This window comes from Pagrus pagrus, assembly GCF_965226575.1.
Source record: "Pagrus pagrus genome assembly, chromosome: 16".
Classification (NCBI taxonomy): domain Eukaryota; kingdom Metazoa; phylum Chordata; class Actinopteri; order Spariformes; family Sparidae; genus Pagrus; species Pagrus pagrus.
The window spans coordinates 14,531,171-14,554,397 of record NC_140200.1 but is presented as its reverse complement, the minus strand read 5'-3'; the positions used below and the strand labels follow the sequence as shown (position 1 = coordinate 14,554,397).

Below are 23,227 nucleotides of genomic sequence, written 5' to 3'. Positions count from 1 at the left end.
GTACCTTTTTGAAGGAGAGTATTTCTACAGCGAACGCTCCACACCGTTACTGTAAACCCTGTAAAAGAAAGAAAGGACTGTAACTGACTAACTATTGTGGGTATTTAAAAGAGGAAACCTGTGGAAAGAGAAATCATTAGGATACAGAGAGTTATGTGTGTCTATAGCAGTTTATATGAGTTGTCAAGTGCATTGTAATGTCTAATATGTGTTGTTTTTGGTTCTGGTGAAAATGAGTACAAAGTAGCTGATGCTTATAGAGTAGATGCAGTAGTCAGTACCATGATGAGTGAGTTCAGTTGTGTACATGTTACTGAGAGAAGTTAGTTCTGAGTTCTGACCTGAACTGTATTTTATATTTCCAACAAGAGATAAATGTGTTGCATCAGAGATCACTACGCTTCAACCTTATCCCTGTAACATATATAAACAGTCGATAAATGCTTGATATCACACTGTAAAGATTTGTTTTGGGAAATACATATTTGCTTTCTTTCTTCTTTATGCTAAACTAAAATAACTTGCTGCTTTTGTAGCTTTGTATTGACTGCACAGATGTGACAGTGAGGGATTAAGAGTATTTCCATAAATGTTTAACTATTAGGATACCTTAAATATGATAATAGGTATGTTAATTATTAATTTCAGTATTACTTAGTAATATAAGCATCATTTAGATTATATGATTGTTGGTGCACTCAGCTGTAAATTACTTTAATATTGGAGCTGGTAAATCAGGGACTATTTGTAATTTTACCTGTCCAGGGACAACAGATGCAAATAAGCTCTCAGCTAGTTCTGGTTCAATTACTTGTAATGGTTGATTATATTTTATATTATTCATATGAATCTGGAGCGTGACTAGTAAGTTATCAAATAAATGTAGTGGAGCAAAAAGTAGGCTACAAAATTTGCTTCTGAATTGTAGTGAAGTACAAGTATGGAGGAGTAGAAAATGGAAATCCTCAACTGAAATGCAAGTATCTCTAAAGTGTACTCAAATACAGACCTTGAGGAAACGATAAACAATTTACTAAGCTTCTATGCTGCGTCTAAATGTAAAACAAGTGGGGTTAAAGTGTCCTACCAATTTGGTTTTAAATTAAAGCTACTCTGCACTTTTCACCCATCTGTCAAATTCAATTTCCTCCTCAAATTGATGTTCTGTCAGAGGACTCAAGCAGCCAAACATCCATGCAAATGAAATTACTGGAAAAGACACTGGGATGATATTTCTCACAAATGAAATTTGGAGCCACACCCACCCGTCAGAGGAAGTGGTTTGAGTTATTTTGAACTTGGAGTGAGCTGTCCAGGCCGTTTCCTCCTGTACAATGAAGCCTTTCTAGTCTCTGTGTGAGCAGCGTGTGAAAGACATGCTCAGTCTCTGGTTTCACTATGCCATGAAGAAGAAGAAAAAGAAAAAAAAAAACGTTCCTGTGGAAGGAGCGGTGATGTCACTGACCTGGAATTCTCGGTTAACCCCATCTTCTCCAGGGTCACCATGGCAACCTGTGTTGCATGCACAATAAGTGGCGTGACGTTGGCGCGCCCATTCTAGCCAACGTCAACATCGGGAGAAGAGCATGACGACATTCAACACTCGACAGAGTCGGCACTATAATGATACACGTTGTAGTGATTCATTGATTCGGCAGGTACAAAGCACATGATTGTATTTTAATGAACTGGCTCATATGTTGGTGAAGGTGTGTATTAAATTTAATCACAACGCTCAAACATGAACACAAACAAAATCCCTTTTCTCAAATTTACTTCATGGCCATAAGTATGTGGACACCCAAACATTACAACCATATGTAATTGTGGAGTATCGTACTAAACAGTATACAGCCATGCTAGCAGCACTGAGGCTTTCATTTGGTGCACTGGTGCTTTGAGCTAAATGCTAACACCAGCATGTTGACAGTGCTAACAGGCTGAAGTTAGTGCTGGCACATTAAACTACTTTTTTTTTAGAATATGCCAAGTGGCCTGACTTGTACATTCCCGATTTCTGACCTGTAAAGGTTGTAATTTATCTGTTTAAACATTGCACTTTTTCCTCTGCTTTACCAGTGTTCACAATTGAAAGGGAAACTTTTTAAAAGTACACTTGAATAGGTCTGGTTTAGTGTTACCATTCTTATATTTGCTACTGTAATTAGTGCTGAACAGTACAGCTGAGGCTGAGGAGGCTAGTAAACAAATCAACATTTTGAACTTTTAGTGTCTATAAATTAAAAGTTAAAGGATCACCAAAGTGAAGATCATTTATTGAAAATGACTGAATGAAGATCTGTACCACATTTCACTGCAATCCATACAATAGTTTGTAGTGCCAGGTCTCAGGGCATCACCAATGTCCGTAAGGTCCAACTTCTTAGAGCCATTGACTGTGCTAACTTTTATGCCAATTGAGTAGATGTTTGATCAGATCATGATAGTTCATAGGGCAAGTAAAAACCTTTATCTGTTCGTGGCACTAGAGGAAAGGTTGGGATATCACCAGTCATTAGGGAGGTTCAACTTCTGGTGAGCATGAAAGTCTTTCAGGGCAAAATGGGAAAGTGGTGGAACAACAGACCTACATAACCGTCCCTCGGGCCAAGTCACTAGCATGGCTAAAGATAGAGAATAACACCAAACTTACCCTTTGCAGGAACTAAAGGGACTGAACCCAGATCATAAAGTCATCCCTAGTAGTCAACAAAAGTATGTGAACAGGGGTATACACACAACTGGTCATACAATGTACAAAGTAAATACACGTTGTTGTGTAATCATAGATTTTTCTTTATTGCCAATATGTTGAACACCTCATTATAAAATCCTGCTCATATACAAAGGCCAGCAGAGCTGTGTGTTAACATTACAGTGTCAGTAGATGCTACTCTAGTCCACGTCCATAGAGAGGAGAGCGAGATGTCATGTTATATTGTCTGCGTCAGTCCATCATGACCAAGCTGCAAAATAAAAACTCTTCATAAAGTTCACCTCAACCCTCATTTTAACCTCAGTGGAGGTCTAACACTAAAAAGGTTTTCAAAGTAACATCCACATTTTTTGGACTATGCACCTTGGCTAAGAAGTGAGGACCAACTGTCTGGGCCTGAACCCTGCAAAGGGACAGCCAGAGAGAAAGGCCACTTAGGAGGGTAAAAGCATGCAAACACATGCTCAACTCTCACCCAACAACGACATGACACAGAACAGAGAAATAAAATATATTAAACCTAAGTGTCCCAGTTGACACAGTGCTCCAAGGGTAAAGACATTCCTCAGCATGCTGTGAACTGCACGGCAAAAAAAACCTACTCAGAAGTACCTAAAAAGATAGCAATCTCTTCAACTGATTTAATGGCATGCAGCTGGATATTTCCTACAGTAAAAAATAATAATTTACAATTAAATCTCTTTAATTTAGTGATCTAAAGTAAAACGTATTGGAACATAAGACTGCTATTATTTTGGTCAATATATAAAACCTTTAAAACATTAAATGTTTTCATTAGTAGATAGCAAAAATATACAAACCAAGATGAAATACCCTTTTTAATGTCCCATATACAGTATAAATATCAAACTAGGCATGATTTGAACTACTGTATAGCAATATTTAACATAAATGGAAGTGTTCAAATATAATGGAAAACAAAAACAAACATACATTTTCCTGCTTATACTGTTTTCCCCCTTTCTGAGTGGTCGCTATAAACGACAAACTGTCCTTGTCTTCCTACACAACAAATAACAGACATCAAAAAGTAGCGAGGCTTTGATTACATATTGTATGTGCACATCATGAAATAATAATAAAATTTTTTGCTAGTCCCACTACTTCATCACACCTCTGGATAAAAACAATAATGATTTGGTCTGAGTTGATCAAATTACACACATTCAAATACACAAATAAGATCTGAAACACTAAGAAGAGAGGTTTTGGCACTAAGTTTTCTTCAAAGGATTTGCAAAGCCCTGCATACCGCCAGACAAACTCACGACAGGAGTGTGTCTCTGTGAGTGATGCTTCTGCTGTGCTTATACTGCTCCAGTTTAGTCTGCAACTGATGTGTGTTTTACATGAGTTTGTGTGTGTCGATGTGTGTCAGCCAAAGAGCGACATGTAGTGACCAATCAGAAAGGGCGAGTGGCTGAGGGCCAAAGGCTTTTTATAAGGCCTCGAACTCGTCGATCCTCTGCTTGGTGTTGCCCTGTCGGATCTGTCGCAGGGTCTTGTATTTGTCTCGGCCGGCCCGGATGTTCTCACTGTGAAGGAGGTCGTTCTGGGTGTTCTTGGACTCATCACGCGCCTGAGCCAGCTCTGAGGTCAAGGCCTGAGGGCAGAGAAGGAGAGGAGGCATGAGATACGCTTCTAGCATTAAATCACACCATAGTAGTGCCACTGTGTGCTTGTCTACACATACACAGATATTTTTAAAAACATTTTCCAGCACGTGTTGGCATCTTTTCCAGAGGCAATGGCTGACTCTTGGTTTGTTAACATTTGGTTAGCACAGCTAGATCTGATTACAAGTTTACAACTTAGCAAGGTGAAGAAATAGGTGTCAAGTAACCATAAGTAAATAAAGCTACTATTGTTTGTGTTTTCAAGTTACTACTGCTTACGAGTACAAGGAATTATCCCTCGTGAAAAAGAAAGTGAAAAGAAGAGTTAGAGTTGCCATGCTGATGAGGAAGGAGCTTTTAGATGAAGAGCTGCAGGTGACAGGCTGCACACCAACTTCTCAGTAAGGTAGCTAACTCCTTTTCCCTCGTTAATGTCATCAAGTTCCCTGTAGAGTGGTGTAGGGATGACCTAAATTTGTAGGATAACCCGGAGGTTAGCATCGCCCTGGTTCCCTTGACAAAAAGCCTATGAGATTATTTTAACTGGATTTTGGATTACCGCTCAAAATAATCTCTGGCAAACACAAGTTTATAATACTTGTACGTTTTGTTCAGCAAGATTCGCTTCACAGATGAACACCACTTTTGTGTTTTTCGAAGCATGAATTAAATCTCTAGAAGTAAAGAGCTAACATTAGACTATAAACAACTACATTGCGGTCGCATGACTTAAACATTACCACCAGTAAGCGTCTTACTACACAATTACTATGCATGTTTTCTGTGAATTGATCAATCTACAAGTTGTAAAGTTAGTGTTAGCATAGTTTGTACCTAAAGTTGGCCTGTAAAGAGCGAGTGAGTAGATGAGTCTCCGTGTTCACTGTGATGATGTTTAACGTCCCTGAAAACCTCTGTAGTCTCATTTAGCCACTTGATATCAACCGTGTTTTTTAAGACACGCAAGTGCTTTATAATTGAATTGTGAGACATTTAATGATGTATTTTATGTCGTAGAACAAAACATGTAAATATCTTAATATCTTTTCAGGCATTTAACCGACAGCCAGTTAAAAAACCTCAGACTTTGAAACAAGGGAACCAGATGTGCAAAAATGCTAAATGATTTACGGGTTTTAGGACTACAAACTACACCACTCTACTATCATTGAGTTTAAATCCAAAATATTGCCAAATAAGTGCTTCTGCTTTTTGCTTTGACAGCAAATTCTCCACCATCATCTTGTCAGTCAGCTTTCCTTACTTTCATCACAAGTGAAAGTGTTTCAGTGACTCCTGCTACTCTGTGCTGGCCCCGCTGCTGCACGGAGTAGCATCCATCGTTCAACAAAGTATTGATTTTTAAATAAGCAAGATGACGCTGGGGGCATTGGGAAATAAGTGTAATCAGTGTATGCCCCACCACTGTGTAAAAAAACAAAAATGAGGCGTGTTGTGTCCTGTTCAATCTATTTTAGCAGTTTGCCAGTAAAAACTGATTGTACAGCACAAACTCTGTGTTTCTTTTCCTGTTTCTATTCATTCCTCACTGTGGATATAAAACAGGTCATTGGTAATTGGTAATGTTTGTGAACAAAGTATTGAAGTAATGGCTTATTAATGTGAGCAATTTCATCTCTTAACCAATCTACAAGTGTGAAAAAGACTTGTATTGGGCTGAATATTAAGAGACATCTCTAATATCTCATTTAAATGCATCTGCATGTTGAAGATGATTGACTGTGCGAGGTGTTAATTTTCTGTCCTCACCTTCAGCTGTTTCTGGACGCGTTCGTTCTTCTCGGCCTCGGTGAGACGATCCTCCTCGTTGCGGTGGTCGTTGATGCCTTCGATCTGCAGGTCGGCGCTGTGCGTGCTGGTGTTTTCCTCGCTGTCGCTGTTGTCATCCATGTTGTCGTACATGGGGGGAGGTGGAGGGAGCACGGGCAGGGGCGGGGGCGTCATCACCGTGTGCAGCTCCTCCTTGGTTTTGATCAGATCATCCTGGGCCTCCATGGCCTGGTGAGAAGAGGAGTCAGTAACAAGTCAGTTTACTTTGATTTGTCTCTGAATTCAGCTACAAAATCAGATTTCTTCCTCCCTGTCCCATCCACATTTGTTTCCTTTTATGATTTGTTTATCAACAACAAACAGACTCACAACTACCTTGTTTATTGAACAGTTTGGGCAGGTTAGAGAGAATGTCTAAACAAATCTATTTCTCTGAATGAGCCTCCTGTATCCTGTACACTGCGGTTTAAAGCTCTCACCTTGAGCTGCCATGTGTTGGCCTCCTCCTCCTTGCGTCTCTTGGCATCCTCCAGCGCAGCGATCTTGGCTGTGTGCTCTGCTAGCTCTGCAGCCTAATACAAAACAGGAGAAACACCTATTTAATAGTCCAGAATTCATTCATGAAGGTGGGTAAAGGTATTGCTCTGCAAATGAGTCTGGATCTTCATTCTTCGCAGAAACATTTTTTACGTGTCTATTTTTTTTCTGCTCAATTGGTTTGTTTGTAGCATTTATTCATACTGTTTGCTACTGTCAATTATTACAAACTGAAATACAAGTCAATATTATCGACACTGTAGTTACTGTATAGTGTAGTACTTAGCACATACATTACATCTCTATTTCTAGTAACATTCAATTTCTAAATGCAAATTATGTATGTAGTTGTCACTTATTAAAGGTGAATGCACTTTTTAAACAATTATTTTATATTTTATTTTGACTAACTCTTATTTCTTATCGTCTCTCTACAGTGTGACATTTCCCCTCGGGGATCAATAAAGTACTTCTGATTTCAGCATATTTTCAGTCTCAAATCCCTCCTATAGCAGCAGAGTGACATCTGACTTATGAAGAAACAGCTCTGGTGGCGTGCAAGAGTTTATCCATCAAATCTATCAGCAAAACATGTTATCTAACTGAGTGTTTCAGGAAGACTTTCACGGGTCAAGTCAAAGTGGCTGTTTCGACAAATGAATAAAGGGAGGTGCAGTTTTTGGCTCCAATTAATACAATTGTTTTTATATTACTTGTCTAGTTTGCATCCAAATTTAGGAAAATAAGCAAAAGTAAATGCGCTTTACAGTATATTGTGTCCACTTCCTGACAGCTTAAAACAAGCATCCAGTCAAATAATCATATGCAAATTGTAACTCTACTGTTACTGTACAAATGAATCACTGCTCAAAGACTCTCAGAGAAAAGGAATAACATGAATATGCAAATAGTGGAGCAGAGCCTCCTGATGAAGTGTAACCAGACCCTGTGCAGTCATTGTGGGTGTTGTTGTACATTCCTTCTCACCGCCACAACAATGTGAACAGCTTGTCTTTCACCAGACTGAGCTAACCCGGAGGCTCAGTGTTCAGCGGTACACCTGCTGGAGCTGTTCATTGTGAAGACACTGAACAGACTGCGGCCCACAGTGGAGCAACTTGACCGTGAAATTATGTGAAAGGTGTTCTGCTGGAAAACTGCTCACTCAGTGAACACACAGGGACACAGTGTACTATTATCAATAAGTTACATGCTTTCAAAAACATGCTGACATGACTCCAGCATGTCTTTTTTAGTCAGTCAGTGGGTGTCACACAGAGACTTAAGCGTCTTAATAGGGTTTAAGTATAAAGGGTGTCACAGCAGGTGTCTGTCCGATAAAACTCTGCTGGTGTTTGTGGCTGAATGTGGAACCACAGCTTTACTGTCCGAGGTTGTTAAAGTGAACGAGGCAGCAGCATGCAGTGCTGTGGGTGGTCCACAGCCAAGTGGCACGGGTTGAGGGGGGCGGTGAGTCTGAAGTAATGGGGTGTGGTCCAGCTGGACGCTACAGAGTGGTTTTGTCTGGAGCTACAGTAGCCAGGCACTGCTGAATACACCAGTCTGCAATGTGACTGGTACAGACTGGACAGAAAAAGAGCTGCATAAAGGTTTTAACTTGTCTTATCTTGCAGAAAAATTTGAGACTGTTCAAGTTTAAATTGGAAAATAAAATGACAGCAGGTGGTTAATTTGGGATTCCTGGAATAGACTCTGGAGTCCTTAAATAAAGAATAAATTCACCCAAAAAGGAAAATTCAGTCATTATCTACTCAGCCTCATGCAGATGGAAAGTCAGGTGGCGTTTTGTAGTCTGCAAAACATTTCTGGAGCTTCACAGCAAGCACTGTAGCATTCTTTTAAACAACTGAAGTAGACTGGTTTAAAATGTTTTTAAAAATGCTTGTCCGGCGTAGTCTAAAGGCCCTCACCCACCAAACGAACACCAAAGAACTAGCTCTGCCAAAAAGCTACACTTGAAAACACCGCAAAGACTTCAGCTGGCGGCCAACAAGCTTATACTTTCTGTGACTGGGGTGAACTTTTCCTTTAAATAATTCAATGGTGTCATTAAAATACTGACCAGCTGCTCCTGACTCTTCTTCTGGCTCTCAGCCTCACGGGCCAGCTCCTCTTTAGCCACCAGGGCAGCCTGACGCTCTGACTCCAGACGAATTGCCTCCTCCTCTGCTCTCCTCCGCTCCTGGTCCAACATCATGGCTCTCTGGAGCTGTTCCTGCAGCTCTGAAACAACAAAAAGGGAACCATGAAGCTAACGAAAAGTTAACAAAGATATCAATACTTTTTTGACTCCCTATTAAAGACGTAAATTGTTATGTAGTTGCACTTTTAAAAGAATGTTTTGTGTTTTGAGCATTGTGGGTTCAGGCAAATGTTACTTAACCATAAATAAATAGTGCATTTGTTGGGGACTATTTTCTTTTTTTTTTATTTTACTATTTTAATCCCACAAGGGTAAATTATTTTTCAGTCATGGATTAACACGCATTTGGTGTTCTGGTGAGTATTTATGAGGTTGACTCAGAAAAAACTACACTGCCTGTGGTCATGGTTATTACCATGTTTTTAACAGGTTATTAGACAAAAATGGAGTATGTGACAGAGGAATAACACTTGGCCACACGGATGATGCTTGTTATTTTCATGATATTTTTGGAGAAAAAAATATAAAATATCCATCCATTGGGAAAAAAAGAAGGTTCTTGATCTTTGCTCTGATTCTGAATTTAGTTTCCATTATAACCTATGAGCATGATGGTCATATCATTTTTTTAATCCCTTTCTTTTCATTTGTTCTATTTAATATTGGTAATTATGTTTTCATGAGTGTAATTACCTGAAACTAAGAATCATTGTGTTTTTGTTACCTTCAAACTGCCTTTTATATCTACAGAAGGAGCGGGTCCTCTTACACGGAGTCCGCCATGTTGCATTGGTACGTTCTTACATTAGCCCAGAATGGACAATCTGACTCTAGACAGGGGCTTTTGTATTGTTCACGTTTGTAACAGCCTCCTTCAGGAAGGGTGAGACAAGGGGTGTTCAGTTGGCTGCAATCTGCAGGCTCACTGCAAGATGCCATTAAATCCACACTGGACCTTTAAATCCTCTTATATGATGTTGTGTTTTCATTGTGTTTATTTCTTTAATTCCTTTTATTTGTATTTATTCATACTGACATTTAGTGTTTAGCACTTTAGCACCTTTTATTCTTTTATATTGTCTTCCTAAGTTTCCTGCCATTGCTTTGTCAGTCAAAGCCCTTTGTAAAGTCTGAATTTAAAGGAGCTTTATAAATGAATTTATTGTTATCTACAATTCAAACCAACTGTAGCTTTCATCATCCATGTCGTTTACAAAACACGTAACCTGCATCCATAACCTGTTAGCCTTAATCACTGTACACCCAGTCTATCTTCACACACACAGACTCTGGTTTGTCCGGGTTAAGTGACGCATGAGTCACTAAAAGCCCCAGAGGGCCTCGCTAACCTTTCTCCGCCTTCTTGGTCTGCTCCTCGAACTGGTAGAGCCGCATCATCAGCTCCTTCTTCTCTTGCTCCATCTGCTCCTTCTCTTTCTCGATGGCCTCTCTCTTCTTCTTCTCGTTCTCCAGCTGAGCCCTGCAGATAAGACACAGCCGGCGTGAGCCAACAATGAGAGCTGACATAGTTGATGCATAGTTACGGCTGATTAACAACAGTCAGTGAGCCCCCACACAGACAAACGAGCCCAGATTCACTGCATGGATGCACAGGCTGCTGTATTACCACTGTTCAAAATATGCATCGTCTTTCACAAAGTATACTAGACTCTTATGGAAGTTCCATTTATCTCGCATGAAAATCAGGTGAGGCCTCACAGCGTATATGCACAACATATACAAGCATTTGGCTACAAGATTCCCTTAAATTAAAGTGTTTAAATACAATTCTGTTAATGGTGGTATGAAAAGCTGCCAGAAAATACTTAGATTTTAACCTATATTAAGACAGAACTTTTCTTTTTTAATATCCATCAACTGACTAAAGTTTGGTCAATGAAATGTCAGTAAAAAGACTATTTTGTTAAAAAAGAAACCCAAGTAGATTCAATTTACTATTAAACAAATAGAAAATATTCACATACTATGAGTGAATTTGTGGCATTTGGCTTAAAAAATGCTTTGAATAATTAAACATATTCTGGTGTGAAATGTTGTCTAAGGCTGCAACCAATAACTATTTTAATCATCGATTAATCTGTCAATAATGTTTCTAATTAACTATTCACATTTCAAAATCCAAAAATATTCACTTTACAATGATATATAAGAGTGAGAAGTAGGGCTGCATTTAACCATTTTTTTCATTTTTGATTAAAAGTAACTTTGTGATCAATTGGTCAACTGAATTGGTCCAAAACCCAAAGATATTCAGCTTATTATCATAGAAGACTGAGATAACCAGAAAATATTAATATTTGAGAAGCAGGAAGATAAGATTATTCCCGATTAATTTTTAAATCAAATGGCAAATTTTAAATCATTTTTTGTCAAATATCAAAATTGTTCAACTTATTTTCTGATGATCGGCAAATCAATTTTACAACTATTCTGACACAGAAACTAGGGAACACAGCTCATTTAAAATAACTCAAGTCAAATTACAGACTATAGTATACTTACTAGTATAGTACTAAGTATTTTCTCTACATACTACAAATAAGGGAAGTCTTTGTTGTTTTACTGTATTTGTTATTTAAGACTAAATACTTTAGATTAGTCCATTATTCATTCACTGTGCAATTGAGCCTTGTACTTACACGGTTATCTACATTTGCAAAAAAGTCTATGTAAAAAGGTTTTATTGTCATGGAAAACTTCTGTCAGTGGACTAAAATATTTCTGTTGTACATTTCCTTACATGATTGTTTTACTTTTGCTCCAGCAGCAGTCTGATATCTCCCTGGGGGTTTAATTAAGTCTAAATGAACCATCATACGGGACTCGTTACTGTAACTGTAACTGTGTTTGGACACACTGACCGCTGTCAGCTACTGTGTGTGAACCCTAACTCTGGGGCCTTGTGATCTAATGGCTCTCCCACTGGTATTTACTCTGTTGTCTGCTCTGCATTACATCACCGTGTTTGAACAGCTGTATGGAGCAGACAGTGGGTAGACAGCTGGAGCTGAGACCGGGTCAACATCCACTCTCTTTCAGTTCAGCCGATTCAGGAAGCAGATTTCCCGTATTTTAGAAGGAATGCTGCATTACTACTCACTGAATGGTTTCACTTTGCATTTTGAAATGCATGAACTGAAAGTGGCTGCGAACAGAATCTGACATTAGTGAAGCTGCTTCAGACAGTAGAGAAGGAGGTGAGAAGGTTGCCTTGATCTCCTTCATGGATCTGTCTCACAGTGTTACCATCAAAGTGTGTTCCTTTAATTAAATAAGAGGATTGAGAATCTTGTAAAGCTGCAACAATTAGACAATTAATAGTTTAGTCAAACAAGCAAATCTTCATTGTCAACCATTTTGATAGTCGATTAACTGTTGAAGTCATTTGCTAGGCAGAGGCACTAGCAGGTTTCTAGCTTCTCAGACATCAGGATTTATTGCTTTATTTTAGTTTAATGACTGTAAACTGAGTTTTTAAATTTGATTTAGATTTTTTATTAGGAAGGAATAAAAGAAGATTTTGTTCATAACAGGAAGAAAACTAAATCTACATATCACATATACATGTTTCCATGCGTCTACGTACTTCTCCATCTGCTTCTGCTGCTTCTCCTCTCGGGCCTGGGCCTTCATCTGCTGCACCTCAATCGTGTCCGGCTTGCGGCGACGCATGTACAGCTCATGGTTGCCCATGCACAGCTGCAGGATGCGCTTGTTTATGCGCAGTCTTGGTGCATAAAACACAAAGTCCTGAAATATGGAGGAAAAAACAGACAGGAGGAATAAGAAAGAGAGGTAAAGTGAACAAACAGGCTGAATAAAGTGCCTGTTTGTTGCGCTTTGCTGATAAAGGACAAAGACTTAAGTCAAGACTCTGGGCAAGTGCAGGGAAACTTTTAATAAAGTTTACTCCCACAAACAGTGTACTGAGGGTAAAATAGCCTGGCCGACACAGATAAGGTGTACACTTTTCTGAGTGTTTGGGGTCCATCACTAATAGCAATGCCTGAAAAGTAGCCCCGTCTGTTCTGTATGCGAGATCAGACAGAGGGTATGTCCAATGGTTTTTCTCTCCACTACAGAGAAACATGATGCCACAGGTAAAACGGAAGCAGAGAGTTTAAATAAAGACACCCACTGCAACCTAATCTGCTCTGAAAGCTTCATTTATTCTGAAGAGGAACAAGAACTCTTAAACTGGTGAAGACTATAAAAGGAGAATTTAAAGGAGAAGACAGATCATTTTCAGAATGTATAAAATCTGAATTTCACTCACCGGAGACTTTTTGTCGATGGGCTTGATGATGAACTTCTTATCGTTGAAGGAAATGTTTCTGATCTCACTCCAGGGGAAGCCAATCTTTGGGGTCAATCTGAGGAAGAAAGCACGTGAACATGAACGTTAATCGTCATCTTTTGATCTATTTTGACGTATTGTATAACCATATATGTTATAACCCTGACCTTACTGCAATGGGTACACAATCAGACAAATTATACAACCGCACAATGTACAAAGCTAAGTGGATGACTTACAACTGTTTATATCATTAGTGCCTGGTGATCCCAACAGTCTGACTCATTTAACAGACTGACCCAGAAATATTGGACTTTCAATGTGCACTAAGTATTTGAATTATACAAGGACAAAACCATAATTATAGTTATTAGTGCTGATCCTACCAGGAGACTAAATTACACTTAAAACTCTGGCAAAAGAGATTCAATCTGAGGCAAAAAGCTTGAGTCACAGACAAATGTTTCAAATGTTGGGCCACGTCTTACTCTTTCTGACATTGATTCATGCTTTGGTTGCTCAGTAATTTAACTTCAGTTTGAACAAAATGCAGCTACCAACAAGTAAAAGGGAGCTCATTACATTCAGTTTAGCATCTCTGCATCGGCTTCCTGTCTCTTTTTGAATTGATTTTGAGATTTTATTACTACTTAACGAGACTCTAAATGGTTTAACGCCTTCATAGCTAGGATACTGTCCCTCGCTCTACTCTTGAACATTACAGGAGTCAATGACCACCAGTTAAGGCAACAAAGAAAAACATCTTAAGATGAGTCTGAAGACTGACCTTTTTAATTTTGATTTTTGTCATTCTTAAGGACATCATCTTTTAATTTAGATGTTTCAGATGTTTTTAATACACTTTGATGCTACACTTATGTCAGAAAGGTGATGTACAAATAAAGTTTATTGTTATTATAAGACCTGCACCATTAATCAGCTGATCAATCAACAGAAAAATAATCTTACATAAACGTAATATCGTTTGGTTTTGGACTGTTTGTCAGACAAAACAAATTTTTAAAGTTTACTTTACAGTGTAGTTAAATGTTATGTAGACATTAACACCATACAATGACTGTCATTAATTTCAGTCAATCCACTTCTACGTACTGTAGTGTTAAAATAAAGCTGTCAGGTTGAATGTGAACATGGATTTCTGTATCCACTGTTCGAGCATGTAGTTGTTCGAGGGATGAATCTGGGGTGTGGTATGCCTTTCTATTATGCCAGACATACTGAACGGATGCCAATCTCATTCAGCACAATACAAAGTAGCACTGTAAACATTGACAAGCCGATAGTGTTTTAATCTAGAAAGGAAGCCAGCCATCAACCTCACAGCGAAACTCTGTTGTGAAACCGTACTGACTGAACTGGAATTTCGCTCAATTACTGATCCTGACACATGCTTGAGGAATTGAGAAAACAATGTGGAAGTTATCTCAGTGATTGAATATTTCTATCAGAGTCTTGTGGTTTACTGAGCTATGCTTTATCAATATATTCATGGTTAAACAAAATACTGTATTAGTGATGCGGTTCATAAAACTTAACTGACAGCTTGCAGTGATTTCGAAAGCGAAAGACGTTGTGGGTAGTGGAAATGAAGCTGGATTGTGACTCGTATTACTGTATCAGAATTAACTTGTCGGGAATATCAGCATTTGATAGAAACAGCCAGTAGAAACAGTACGTCAAAATACACAAGGAATAAAAGGTATTTTTCAGGTTCAAGTACTGTTGCAGTCTGGGTAGATACCAAAGTTCCTAAAAGTAAGAAGGCACCCAGAACAGTCAACATTGAGCACAATTTAATCTGTAAGGTTGAACATTGTCATAAAAAATATAACATATGTTACAAGAGCCATTTGAAACAGTTAATCACATTCTTCAATAATCAAATTAAATTTCAAATGCTCTTTGTGCTGTGTTTTATAAACATTATCCTACAAAACATGACAAGTGGCGTATGGCAGGAACATCTTGGACAGATGCTTGTTTTTTATAAAGCAAAATTTAGGAGATGTGACATTTCAGTGCAAATGATGTCAGTGTGTGTGATTTAATTTTGTAGATTAATGAAATAATAATACGTTTAACCGGTGGTTCCAAATGCTGATAATTCCCAAAAGGTTGTGTCAGAAAACATGAGTAAAAGACATTTTATGTGTTTTTGTGTGTGTGAGTGAGTGAGTGATGGTTGCTAAGACAAAACCTTGGGTCAAGAAACCCTCTTTAGAACTCCATCTTCTAAAATGAGCAGTGCTGTGGTTCAACAGAGCAGAAGGGGTTAAACCAGCACAAGACTGTTCCTCGGCAAAGCCTTGGCTGCACTGCTGCATTGTGGGCCAGCTGCCCTCATTGGAGAGACAGTGTTGTAGGTTAGCCTTGCATTCTTAAGTGCCACACAGCTTGAAAAACCAGTTGGCGTGGCCATGGTTACAGCGGAGGGCACCATGGAGGAGAGGCATTTCTTTGCTGATCCCAGGGAGCACATAAAGAGACAGACTCACACAAGGACTTGGTATGTTCTTTAACAATGTGTTTCTCCTTGTTGTTGGAGGTTTCATACCACAGTAAATAGACAATCACACTAAATGAGAGACTGTGTGCTTTCACACAATAGCAGTTACTGTAATTAAATCATTTAGACTTGAGAAGAAGCTCTTGAACTGATACAAGACAAAGAATTAGCCAGTAAAGGTTCAATTAGAGGCCTCAAACGTCACCAACTCTGCTGTATTCATTTATTCCACAGACAAAGTAGACCGCTCTGCTTTCAATAGACACTTGCATGAAAGCTGACACAGTGCAGCCAGTTTAATATGGGAAGAGCTACAATCACAGCCAAAGCAGAAAGTACGGCTGGAAGGGTTTCCAGCATGGGGTCAGTGACTGAAAGGCAAGTCACCTGGGATGAAGTGCTCTTATAGTACGGTGCACTTCACTCCAGTAACCCCACAGACGAGGGCACCAGCCACAGGAGATTTCAGAGCTCATTTCACCAAATAGAAGGTGATTACCTCCCAAAGTGTCTTGCCCTATAAACAAATTGGCAATCACAAGGGCCAGATTCTGGCAACACAGGCCTTCCACAGATCTCAAAAAGTAGGTTTCCCTTGAAGCACAATCATCAAAACAAACAAACACAAAAGAGATTTTTTTTTTTTTTCTGTTACATTGTGTGGATAAACTCGAAAACAATATTGGGGGCACAAATGAGGTCTGCAAATGTACAGCAGATATTTTACACAATGTGCTTCGGGAGATAGTTTTTATCAATAAGCAGTATCCAAAGTAGTAATCGTGCCTCTATAAGCAGAGGTATGAGCAAAAGATGTCCTACTGTCCTATTTATCTTTGAGAGGACGACACACAATTATATGAAGAAGCAAAAACATCACCTTTGATAACATTATGTGACAAATTTGTGTCCAAAAACCTCAATAAAAGCAGATTTCAGCTTGGGGAATCTGCAAATAAAGCACTACTGAAACCAGGGCTGCAACCAACAATTATTTTTATGGATAAATTATTAGTATTAGTATTAGTTTTAGTCTATGAAATGTGAAATATGCTTATCACAATTTCTAGGATCCCAAAGTGGCGTCTGCATGTTGCTTCCTCAAAAACCTAAAGAGTCTTAATTTACTTTCATAAATAAAGAAAGGCTACTAATTTTCCTTAGATAAACTAATCTTTGCAGCTCTACTGAAGAGACATAGCAGATCAAAGCAGACTGCGGAGTTTAAATTTTGAAGTCTGTGTTTAAACAATCTCCTCCCAAAGACTCTCCATTCAGCCTTCATTGTTATTCCTGTCATACTGTCTGCAGAGGAACAGGAATGGTGATTAAGCACAGACGTGGACCTGGCCCAGCTAGTTTAGCTCTGTGTCACAGGGCTGCAGCAACTGTTGCAGCAGCACAAAACAAGAGCCAGAACAGATACTAACAGCAGGGTTGTTTCTGTCAAAAGATAGCACTTACTTGTCGTCCTTCTCATAAATGTTGAGTCCCAGGGCGTCCACTCCCAGCCACAGCTCTGTTCCCTTCTTGTTCTTGATGTCGAAGTAGTTAACACCGTACATTTCCAGGTCCTGGGCAATCTTCAGGTACTCCAGCATAGCGTCCTCCCTACAAGGATGGACAGAGAACAACAATAAGTATTTATTTGAATGTTTGTTTTTTATTTTAGAGTGCATTATTTCATGAGTGTTATTACATAAGACACACACTCACTTTAACATGCCGCGGTGTTCCTCGTGCCACACCTGAATCCTCTCCTCCCACTGTTCTCTGGATAACTTGTGCTGCTCCATGACTCTGTACAAAGAAAGAAGAAAAGTTCAGCTACATACATATAGTGACCACTAACACACACGACAATCTGATATATGTGGCTTTGGTTGGATAAATAACATTACAGGCTCTATTTTCATGCAAGCATTGCATTGTGCAAAGTGTGGCACTGCAACGCGGAGATTTTAAAGCTCTATCTGATGTTTTTCATAATTGTTGTAATTGTTGTAAATAATTCCTTGTTGTGTTGTTTCTGTTGCTGCTTGTGTGCTTGTGAATGTTTTCTCTTCTCAGGTCTCTCTTGAAAACAAGATCTTAATCTCAATAAAACTACCCGATTAAATGAAGAATAAATAAAAACATTACAGTCTTAAATGAGCACAGAAGAAAATTTGTTTAACAAAATTAATCCTCATGAGGCAGAGTTGTTATAATATTAAATTAGCAATACGTAAGGTTTGGCTACCTGTTGGTTTCATACATAGGGGCAGCATATCACCAGAGTAACTACTAACTGTTGCTGAATGTATTCCTTTTATAATTCCATGACTGAAGCTACTGTTAGCTTGTTAGCTCAGTTAGCCGTGCAGCTAGCCCGACTACTAGGGGGCTGTTGGCGTTTACACTGCCAGCACAGGAGCTGAGAGAAAGAAGATTTCAGGCCCCAGGGCTAGCTGGTTAGCATGCTAACTTCAGTTGAGAGCTCTTCAACACAATACTATTTTGACGCCTTTGACATGACATCAAAATTCTGATTTCTTCATCTTCTGTTTGATAACTTAAGTGAATTTTTGAATGTTTTTAAACAAAAATTCTTACACATTCCACTTTTAATATCTGGTTCTTAAGAGGAACTCATCAGCAAAATATTTGGAGCAGCACTGCGATTCTTTTTCAGTTGCTTTATTCCTTATACGACCATCTGAAGGCAACAGAAAGTCTATAATAGACACATTGATTTCAGTCCTCTTGTGCACATCAAACAGGAAAGCTGTTGATGTTGTCATACACAGTTGTTGTTGTTCATGCAGCGTAAATCAACAACAATGCCAGATTGTGACAACCTCAGGACAAATGAGACGTAATGACTTCCAGACTATTAAGAAAAAGACATGATGTTCTTGGCAGCATATTTGAGTTGCTGTCATTTCACACACCCAAATCCTTTCATGTTCCTGAAGGGTATAATAGTTTTGTCTTTGGTAATGGAGAGTCTGGACCTGCTTCCCCAAACTGTCACTGCATCATGATGGGAAAGTACTTCTTCTACACTGATCGAGAGGAGCCAATACAGCTGTGCATCATTGTCCCTGACACATCCACACCCGATAATGTACCTTGTTAACAGATGAGTCGAAGGTGCTCCGCCTGTTTTCAAACATGAAAATACCAAAAGCATGCAGCCGCTTTTTGGCACACTCTTTCGTGGTTGACTTGGAGTTGTGGCCTGCACCATGATCAATAATGTTCTAAAGCTTTGATCTTCCTCTTGAGTGCCTGAATGCAACTCCGTTATCTTTGTTTCCTCGTGTTTTGTATGAATTGCAATGAAAGCTGAATGCCAACTTTACACACTGGCAAAGAGAGATTGCACACAAACACCCACACACATGATTCAAATGTTTCAGACTCATCATTATCTAGACATCATGATCGTTGCATAAATCATCCTGCTCTGTTGTTTCTTTGGATTCCAGGGTGGAGAAGATTTTCTTTGCGGCAGGTTCAACCAGTGTTGATGAGCGCAGCTCATGCTCACTGTCAACATTTTTTAGTTCCTTTTCCTTTCAAATTTCCCTACTTATTCAATAATTACCCTACGCAACAAATGTTTGTCTGCCAGTGCTAAACCCAATTATTTCAGTATAATAAGATAAGTGTATGACTACATAAAATCTTGGTTTTTGAAGATATTATTTCATTAACAAAGCTGAATCTTGTGGCAAATCTCACCTGTGTGGCAGCAGGCGTTCAGACAGGAGGTATCCAGGCCGGTGGACATCTTTCGTGTAATCTCCAAACTTGGCCTGAACAGAGTAGGAGGCCAGCAGCACGGCCGTCTCTGGTGGACAGTAAACCTCGTCGCTCAGGATGCCCTCCTTCACCTGCAGGAAGAACAGCTTCTGGGTGATGTCCTGGATCAGCTCCTCAGACACATCCTCTGGGAAGAACTTGGCCCGAAACTTAAACTGCAGCGGGTTCTCCTTCTTCACGTCCTGGGACGACACCTGGAGAAGAATTACAACATCATTAGCATTAAAGGAATAGAAACAGACCGGAAACAGGGGGAAACATCTAGCCTGGCTCTTTTTAGCAGTACTAAAAGCTGCATACCAGCACCTCTAAAGCTCACCTAACACATGTATCTCGCTTTTGATCTATCCAAAAAACTAAATTTAAGAGCAACAAGGGGGTATTGTGCAGCAGGACTATTTCTTAACCAGGAGCAGTGACAGCCCTGCACAGATGGTCACAAATGCTCCTGTTAAGCTGTTTCCCTGTTTCCACTTTTTATGCTAAACTAAGCTAATCAGCTGTTGGCTCCAGCAACAAATTAACAACAGACAACAACGTGGCATCAATCTCCTTATCTAACTGTTGGCAAGAGGGCAAATAAGTGTATTCCCACACTATTTAAAGAACGTCACCAAGCTAGAAAAGCTGGATTGTACTAAGTTGAGCATTACTAGATGTTTATGGGGTTCACATCAAAGCTCTGTGTTTTGTTCTGTTTTTGAGAGCCAGGATCATTTTTTTTTTATGTCAGTGTATAGTTTTTTTTTCATTTTAATAAAGTAAACTGTGCTATTTGCAGTCAGTCACTAGCATACAGTATAATTGTGTCAATGTTTAATACATTAGGAAACAGCTCATAGTTCGTACGTTTCATGTGTGCACTGCCCTCACAGAAAGGGGAAATATAGCTCTTTTTTAGTGGAAATTCACTTTGATAACTCCGAGCAACATTATGGGTTTACACAATGTGCCTCTTCCTCTAATTTCGAAACAGGAACCAAGCGGTCTTGATGGAGAGAATAGGGCCGGGAATATTCCAGTTTGAGCGAGGCATTGTGCTGATGAGCTGCAGCGCAGCGTCAGCACACAGTGTACAGTTTGTTGCTGCTGACTGAGGCAAGCATAACCCTTTCTTTCTCTCTCAGTGACCCCTGTTTATGATTATAAAGTGCAAAGAGGCAATTTTCTCTAGATAGATCAGTTTGTTTCAGTCAGGAAGTCATTCGTCAGAAAAATCCTCTTCAATTCCATTCTATAGAAGCACTCGTGGTCTATGATTAATGCTACACTATTAAGCAAACAAGTGTATCAGTAGAGAGTCAGGTAATGGCTTGTATTTATAATAAGTAGTATACCACTGATTAAGTTTTGCACTCGTATAACATTGTTGGACTCCAACTCCAAGCCAAAAAAGTACCAAACTCAATGCAGCAGAACCAGAGAGAACATCTTTTTTTGCAATTTTGGATGTCAAATCTGGTACCTACATTACTTATAATAGATTTGTAGCAAACTACAGAATTCTGGTGACCTCACTTCTTTTTGACGTCATGCTTCGGGATTTTTTTTTATTTTGTAAACCTGCAATCTTCAGCCTAAACCAATGCTGACTCAAGTGACATCACTTGAGGCTATGTGTTAGACTATATATGCTAGCTCTCTCTGAAGTCACAAGAGTTTGGGATTTCATCAGGGCTGCAACTAACAGTTATTGTCATTACTGAATAATCTGACTATTATATTTACAAGTAATCATTTAACGTCATTACAGTTAAGTATTAAGTATTTTTGCTTGAAAAATAACTTTAAAATGAAAAATAATCAATTATCAAAAAAGTTTCATAAGTGATAATCGACTAATTGTTGCAGCTTTAGATTTTATACTTTTTTTCACATGACGTAGCACCAGATATTTGGAGTAGTAGTGTTGATGGAGTTCTTCTTTAAGAGATTACTAACAGAGAACCCAAAGGTCCAAAAGTTGCAGGGGTTGGTCAATCATATAGAAACTTGAAAACAACACAATCTTTAACATCTGGAATTCTTTTTATGCCAGGCTGGACTACATACCTCTGGCTGTTTTTCTTATTGGTCTAATACATATACAACATAACTTACATTGTAAGCAGCTTCAGGAATAACAGTTAGTGAAGGTACAGTAACCTGTGTTTACTCAGAGACAACAGAGAAGAATTGAGGCAGCTTTGGTTCACAAAGAGTTCACTCTCTTGTCAAATAATCCACCTCCAGATGATTACAAGAGGTGGTCAGACTCTCCAGCACAGACAGAAACCAGATAAATTCAGCTGCTGTGTCGGAAGTGGAACCACAATACAGAATGTGAGTATATAGCTACATACTGTAATGCGGTGGCTACTGATTGACTGAAAGGCAAACACTGGAGCTCTGATTGTATCGTCCATTCAGAAGAATGCATTCTTTCTCCATTGTTTATAGAATTTAACTACATAGCAAGAGGTGGGCAGCTGGGAAATACTTGAGACACAAAGTGAAAGGAAATGTAGGTATGTAAGTGGCAGATAAAATCAAATGATTGTGGAAATTAATTTAATTGAATAACAACATCAATACCTTTTAAAAACAAATCATACAACTTGTGTGGTCTAATTCTTGACAGTATTTATATTTTGATGATTCAAAAAGTATTACAAAGTGTCGAAAGGGTTTTCCTCCAACCCTAATGACCTAAGCATTTAAAAGATAGGAGGATTGATATGAGTAAAAATCAACCACAAATAGGTACTTTTGAAGCTGGATGTTACCTTTTTGTCCAGTTTTAGCCAGGTGTAGTATCCTTTGCCATCCATATACTGAAGTCCGAAGTACCAGACCTCACGTAAGCCGATGGTTTTCACCACCTGCACAGAGAAAAGAGGAAATATAAAGTCTTATAAATACAATCACATTTGAGAAGCTGAATCCTGAGAAATGTAAGCATTTTCTACTGATTTTGCTTGATAAACGAGTATATTGGGAAAAAGCCTTAGGGCTCTATCTTACACTCTGCACAAGGTGGCGCAGCACAAGTTTCATTGCTAGTTTCAGACCGATGCAGTTGTCATTTTAGCGCCCACGTTGTGTGAATAGCAAATGTACTTGCGCCCACCTGTGCGCCCCTGGGCATGTTGCACAACTGAGCAAAACTGTCCAAAGGAAACAAGTCAGGAGTTTTAAATAATTGATGAAGTTTATCAGTGCGCAAATGCTCATGTTAATGTAGAGATACACCTATCATTTCTACTGCTGGAAAATCGCTGCAGGTAATGTCATTAATATTTTCCTCATTCAGGGCGTATTTTACCGTCTCATCCCAGCCATGATTGATCAGGATGATACTTTTTCTGACTCGTCCCGCCTGATTCATGGACTGAGATCCATGCACACATATAGGGATGCAGCAGCGCTCCTCCTCCTTCTCAGTTAAATATCACTTTATTTTTTCATATGCAGTCAACAGAGATGTTGATGGGACAGATGATTGTGAAACCAACAAGAATCAATGAGGTAATTTTTCCAATTAATGTAAATGAATCACTGATGGTTTTCTTCCAGCTGAGCGAGGAGTCGTGAAAAGGCTTTTGCGCGCTTTACAGACGCTGGCAAGGCCTGAATAATCTAACCTTAAGGTGACATACTCAGGTACCAGACTAATCTGGTGAACAACCCTCATAGTATTACACATTCCCAGGCCTGAGTATGGACTTGGCAAAGCTAGGTATACAAA

The 23,227-nt window shown here is 39.1% G+C and overlaps 1 protein-coding gene across 3 annotated transcripts in view; it reads right to left on the bottom strand.

Annotated features, from left to right (window-relative positions):
• Positions 1–3,537: 3,537 nt before the first annotated feature.
• Positions 3,538–23,227, bottom strand: part of ezrb (ezrin b) — a 34,992-nt gene continuing 15,302 nt past the window's right edge. For all 3 annotated transcript variants that reach the window (XM_084377911.1, XM_084377910.1, XM_084377909.1), the window contains 11 exons: positions 22,266–22,361; positions 19,420–19,694; positions 17,407–17,490; positions 17,155–17,301; positions 13,143–13,239; positions 12,453–12,616; positions 10,195–10,325; positions 8,765–8,925; positions 6,624–6,716; positions 6,124–6,372; positions 3,538–4,340 (listed from right to left, as the gene is read on the bottom strand). In XM_084377911.1, coding sequence (XP_084234037.1) covers positions 4,176–4,340; positions 6,124–6,372; positions 6,624–6,716; positions 8,765–8,925; positions 10,195–10,325; positions 12,453–12,616; positions 13,143–13,239; positions 17,155–17,301; positions 17,407–17,490; positions 19,420–19,694; positions 22,266–22,361 — 1,662 coding nt within the window. In that variant the 3' untranslated portion in view covers positions 3,538–4,175. The remainder of the gene's footprint in view (positions 4,341–6,123; positions 6,373–6,623; positions 6,717–8,764; positions 8,926–10,194; positions 10,326–12,452; positions 12,617–13,142; positions 13,240–17,154; positions 17,302–17,406; positions 17,491–19,419; positions 19,695–22,265; positions 22,362–23,227) is intronic.